Below are 6423 nucleotides of genomic sequence, written 5' to 3' on the forward strand. Positions count from 1 at the left end.
AAATATAAAAAATATGTGCGTTTTCATGGGTAACACATGATTCACGCTTTGCTATATAGAACGAGAATTTTGTTTTATTACTTGATTAATACTTTTAATCTTGAAACATAATCTGATCAAACCCTTTCAGTAACTTCAGTCTCAAAATATAAAAAGGCAGTGAGGGTGGTAATTGCAAAACATTTTAAAAATCAATCTCATTAGGAATCATGGAGACCTCCTTAAACATTTCTTAGAGTATTAGAGTGGGTGCGCCTAGTCTTGATTCGACGATTGTGTTTTTATTAAACATGTGATGACGCATGTGGTATAATTGTTATATATATATATATATATATATATATATATATATATATATATATATATATATATATATATATATATATATATATATATAAAATACCATATACTAAATTTAAACCTTTTAAATTTATATTCTTTTCTTTTTAATTTAATTCTCTTATTCAATAAAGTTCAAGTATATTAAAATTTTAATTCAAGTTTAAATAATATTCAAATTTTAATCAATTAAATATTCAAATTTGAATTCTTATTAAATAATATTTCAAATTAATCTAAAATTCGAATATTCATATTTAAACAACTAAAATAATATTTTAAACAAAAGTCTTGTCCCTAAATTTCCGAAATTTGAACAAAATCCGAAATCTAAAAGTCGGCTAGGCGCGTCGGGTCCAGCGAGGGACATGTCTCGTTTGCGAATTAAGTAAAACCTATTAGGCTATCATATCATTGTTGGGTTTTATTAGCATCAATACACTACTTAAGGCAGCGAAAACAATCAAAAGATATACTTAAATGTACATGCACCATAGATCTAGGGTTTACTAGAATCGACTAGAAAGAAACATACTAACATCTTGATTGCTCGATTGGGATCTCGTACGTATCAGTGATTGCAATGGATGAAAGATCCTAATTAAAACCTCTCTGACCCCCAAACACCAAAAGCAAAATGAATAAACCCTAGGAGAAAGGTTAGAAGTTTCATATATGGAGAGAGACAGAGATAAAGGTTGGACGGTTTTAAGAGAGAAATCAACCACTCATGAGGTTACCCTTATCAGTCTATTTATAAGCTGCAGATAGAATCCTAAAATGATTTAAACTCTAAAGGTTAATCCTTATCTGATTCAAACCTGCATTATCCATGTTAGAGAGCTAGTCAAAACCGTCCACCTCTCTGCTCTGATAGCTTTTAGAATATTCCAATTACTCTTTAGGAATTAATTAATATTCAAGTTCTTTAATCAATTAAATAGTTTAATTAATTCCAATTAATGTATTAATTCCTTAATAAATTAATAAGTTATTTTTCTTCATTTCTTTATTGCTATTTGAGTCTTGAGGCCAACCTAAAAGAACCCTGCAATTATTAAAAATATTATTAAAATAGTTAATAACCTTAAACACTATTTCCAACATTCCTTTCACTTGAGTTTGGATTATAATAAAAAGTCTTTCTAATTTCAATTTATTAAGAAAATATGATTTATTTTATATATAAAAAAAATTGGAATGTTACCATCTTGAGCCCATGAGACCAGCCTATAAAGTTTAGGTCAACAACTACTATAAATGAATCTCTTAATACTAATTGTAACTCTAAGACAAGAGCACCACATTGTAAATGCACTAAATACATAAAAATTGTATAGTAGTATTGAATATCAAACAAAATATCTCTGTAGTTTATCCCGTGGATGTAGCTTAATTACTCTAATCAGGTCAACCACGTTAAATCCTTGAGCTCTTTGTTATTCGTCAACCTCTTTATCATTGTTCTTGTGTTTGTCGAAGTACTTCATTACATAACAGGATGATGAGAAAAATGAAGCAATTGAGTAGCACATCAAATACTGCAAATTGTGATAGGAAAGATCAATTCGAAAAGGAGAAATGAACACTGGGCAGGTTACACAGATCATGCATTTATCCTAAATTTAACCAACAGAAAAATATCACAAGAAATTCTATATTAAAATATACCTGTTAGCTTGTTAGTCACATTTTATAGCTGCATACAGGTAACGAACAAAGAGCAACGAGGCATTGAAACCCACACTTCCAAGTATCAAAAATATGCCGAAACAGACACAAGCCATATAGCCAAAGAAAAAGGAGATTTGCATGAAACCATTCATGTCTGATCTCTCGAAATAATAATAGATGCAATAAACATATATATACAATCCAGTAGATCCACCACACAAAAACGACCTGTGTCAAATAAAGAACTCTTATTAGTTATAACTTATTAGCCCATGCATATATCAATTCAAGTCCATAATCAGTAATCACACCAACTACTTAACATATATACCTCCACCACCATTGATGATCTTCAACAGCAAGCTGGAAGTATGTCAGTGCCACAGAAACTAAAGCAGTCATGATCAGAAGAAGAAAGAAGACTATGGACACAATACTATAAAGTGTATAAATGCGATGTCCCCAAACACTTGCAAATATGTAATACAACTGAATATAGATAACACTGAAAGGCAAAATTCCTGCCAAAGCCATCTGAGGAAGAACACCCCTGAACCAATGTAGCTTAGGAACCTCTCTAGGAATTTTAGCGGTTTTGCAGGGAGCTTGGAATTCAGACATTCTGGTTTTCCCAATAATGCCTCCTAAAAAAAGCAATGGTGATGCTATGAATATCCACAAGAGAGATAACATGACTATTGCTCTCAATGGTAATGCAGTAGTTGATCCATAAAATGTTGCAACAATGTCTAGGAAAGTAAAAGTAACAAAGAGTGGCCCAAAATATAATACTCCTGCGAGTATTAGGTTCTTCATCTGTCAAGGAGAAAAAAAAAAAAGAGAGAGAGCCAATCAGTATTAACCTTTTTATGTGAATAAAAATTCCTCAAAATCATGTGTCAAACTAAGTTTTGATATTTTCACATACCCAGTTTGTTCCTTCGAGTTGACAATAGAAGGAAAGAGAAGTATATCCTGAGACCAAAGATGTAACAGCATATACAATGATAAGTGTTTTCCAGAGTACTCCTCGCATATAGGGCTGAAAAACACCTAGGAGGCCTAGAGCAAGAATTGCTACGATACTGCAATTGTGACAAAAGAAAGGTTACAAAAGTAGTAATTAAATTTTTTCGAAAACAAAATCATATATTTCGCAACATATGAAAGTATTTTTCAATATATGAATTTGCATTTCGCAATAAAAGATTGTATTGGACAAATATATTACTATTTATATTCTCAAAAACAATGTTTAAAGGTTTTTTTTTATGTGGTGGGACTACTCAAAAGGCAATTTCACAATTTGCAATTGGACCCATTGCGAAATTCATATATTTTAAATGGGATGTACCATTTTAGTAATTTTTGTGTTTATATTTAAAATAATAAGAGCACAAGTAGGCAAGCTTCATATTTGTGAAGCTTAATGAAGTTTCACATTCTTTGAAGATACTCACACTATAAGCAACTGGCTTCCAGCACCAAGAGCCGCAGCAAATAAAGACTTGTGTTGTGGGAATCTAAATACATCACCATGAACATTCTTCCACCCTATCTCTTCTTGATTATTATAACTCAATATATCCTCTTCCACATCAGCTAAGTTCCTTTCATTTTTCATGCATTGGGAAAACAAGAAAGGCAACAAAAGAGTTATTCTATTTGACAAACATAACAAACACAATAAGCTGAATATGCAAACTTATTTTTTGTGAGTAGAATCAATACTTGGAAATGTCTTTACGAAGGACTAGTAAGTAAAATGTGAGTAGGGAAATGATCAGAATGAGGAGTATGAGACTTGAGTATGTAATTGAGTGATGATGTATTGACATGTGGTGAGGTAAAATGGAAGAACCAATGTATTTCTCCATTCTCCTATCAAATGATTGTTGTGTCATTTTCCACTGAACTGAGTATGTGAACCCCACATCAACTTCCTTGTCTTCAGTAATGTCTGTAAATGAATCTCTAGGCATTCGGAGATTGACCTCAATAACATGATCCTTATTATAAAAAACTTGGAAATCAAAATGTCTGTAAATGGAATACTCTGTTTTGATCCTTCCACTAAAATTTTCCTCATTTCTTAACATTCCAATAAAAGCCCACATTGGTAAGTCATCATAGTATAATTGCATATAGTAGTCCTTCTCTATAGCCCTTTTGAACTTAGAAACATCTGTTTTACTCAGTGTCTTATTGCATAATACTTCTAAATCTTTATCCACAAGGAATTCAAGCTTATATGGAGTTGAAACAAGACGATCTCCATTCAACATCTCTCCTAAATTAAGCTTCTTCTCTTTGACAACATCTGTTATTAGAGAAGTTAAAATGACTGAAAGAGAACAAAAGAAAGACCCAACACATTCATGAAAGAAGTACCTTGAGAACAAAATGGAAGTTCATAATAAGCATATGTTTCTCTGAAAACAAAGTAAACAAGAATAAGAAGACACGCACACACACACACACAAAACTTTGGAGGAAATGTGTCTAACCTAGAATTATGGAATGGGCCAATTATGTTGGCATAGAAGGGGACTGTATCACCTTCACTGTAGCTATGATCAGAGGCATCTGATTCTACTTGGATTCCAAGGTAGATCAGTAGAAGTATAAGAAAAGGGTATTTTCGAAATTGTACCATTCCTGTTGATCTATAAATGAAAGTGAGAAAACATGAGCAAATGTGATACCAAAAATAAGAGATATCATTACAGAGCATCTTGCAAGAATCTTGTGGATTTTGGAAAAGTGGAAGATTGGATAAACAAATTTTTCATTCTGCTATGTCTTACACATTTAGGCGTTTGTCTATTAATCTATACTTTCAGAAGAAAATTCATTAAGGCATTGCTAATTCTTTTCAAAGGCAAGGTAATTCAAGGGCATATAAAAGAAAAAGCTCATAGTGGAAACCCTGTTTTTGTCAATTCAATGGAGTATTCAATAAATGAAGGTAATTATTGCGACAAGAATAATCAAAAACCAAGCTCCAAAGTGAATCGTAGTATCAAGATATGAACAATCGAACATAAGTAATTAATAATTATCCAAAAAACCAGTTCAATTGAAATTACCAAGAACGTGGGATGATCAGTGATAGAGAAACAGAGGACCTTTTACAGTGAAGGAGCACGATGCAACGATGGAAAAGGTCTGAACTGGTTGGAACCCGAAGTAGTGTTGGGGATGGAGAGACGACTTTGACTTTGACTCTTCAACTTTGTTCAGCTGATAGTTAAATAATGCACTAGTCTCATATGCTGGTTCTCTACTTGTTCAAATTATTTTGAGGAAGTTAATAATGTTTAGAGTAAATTACATGAATGGTCCCTCTGGTTTGGGGTAATTTGCGTGTTTGATCCCTGGTTATTTTCTATTAAATCAAAAGGTCCCTACTATATGTTTTTATTGCACGCTTGGTCCTGTTTTTAGAGTAAATTACACGAATGGTCCCTGTGGTTTGGGGTAATTTGCGTGTTTGATCCCTGGTTGTTTTCTATTAAATCAAAAGGTCTCTACTATATGTTTTTATTGCACGCTTGGTCCCTGTTTTTATTAAAAAAATTATTGTGCCCTTATTAGTTTGTTTTATATATTTTTCTAATTTATTTTTGTTATTATAACTATATAATAGAAATAGGGCCAACCACCATACCCCTCAAGTCTTTAACCCCAGATACTTTTCATATGCACACAGTTAAAATTGTGCTACCATCGATCCCATCCCGTCATCCCCATCTTCATCATCATCGTCTCCGGCGACCATCATGGCCACCATCATCTCCGACGACCATCATGGCCACCATCATCTCCGACAACTTCCGATAATGGTGCTTGCTTCTACAATTTTCACAGGATGAAGTTAAATGAATATCAAACTAAATAAAAACCCAAACAAACCCAAATGGAAATTAAACTTGTTACCTTGTAATCTAAACCGAACAAAATCAAAATCAAAATGTTGAAAATTAAAAGATGTTGACAATTTGTTTAATTTATTAATATATATCATAAATTTAATTAAAAAAGAAATATACATAAATCATAAAATTAATTATAAAAGAATTTAATAACGGCATAAGAGTATTTTTACTTCAACCAGGGACCAAGTGTGCAATAAAAACGTATAATAGGAACTTCCGAGTTAAAAAAACAATTAGGGACCAAACGCACAAATTACCCCAAACCACAGGGACTATTCGTGTAATTTACTCTAATGTTTAATTTATTTTTTTATGATATTTTTTAAATGATAATCAACTTTTGTATATGTACTATTTTGATATTTCAAATTTATTCGAACTGTTATACCGATAATATTCAGTTTATATATATATAAAAAAAGGATAATGACTTCAAAATGTAACATATTATTGGATTTGTACACATTTCGTT

At 31.8% G+C, this 6423-nt stretch overlaps 1 protein-coding gene across 2 annotated transcripts; it reads right to left on the reverse strand.

Moving 5' to 3' along the window:
- Positions 1–1494: 1494 nt before the first annotated feature.
- On the reverse strand, positions 1495–5284 carry LOC145132793 (transmembrane 9 superfamily member 2-like). Of its 2 annotated transcripts, none has more exons than XM_079067699.1 (9): positions 5103–5284; positions 4521–4679; positions 4405–4445; positions 3745–4333; positions 3474–3623; positions 2942–3098; positions 2345–2829; positions 2011–2241; positions 1495–1880 (listed from the first exon to the last, which is right to left on the reverse strand). In XM_079067699.1, exons 2-8 carry the CDS (start codon positions 4667–4669, stop codon positions 2022–2024), a joined length of 1791 nt encoding a protein of 596 aa, XP_078923825.1. In that variant the 5' UTR covers positions 4670–4679; positions 5103–5284; the 3' UTR covers positions 1495–1880; positions 2011–2021. The 2 variants fall into 2 exon arrangements, with proteins under 2 accessions (XP_078923825.1, XP_078923826.1); XM_079067700.1 differs by having other exon boundaries at positions 5142–5279.
- Between the last annotated feature and the right edge of the window lie 1139 nt (positions 5285–6423).

The sequence above is a fragment of the Lactuca virosa genome, chromosome 8 (genome assembly GCF_052849685.1).
Source record: "Lactuca virosa cultivar CGN04683 chromosome 8, Lactuca_virosa_CGN04683_v6, whole genome shotgun sequence".
NCBI lineage: Eukaryota > Viridiplantae > Streptophyta > Magnoliopsida > Asterales > Asteraceae > Lactuca > Lactuca virosa.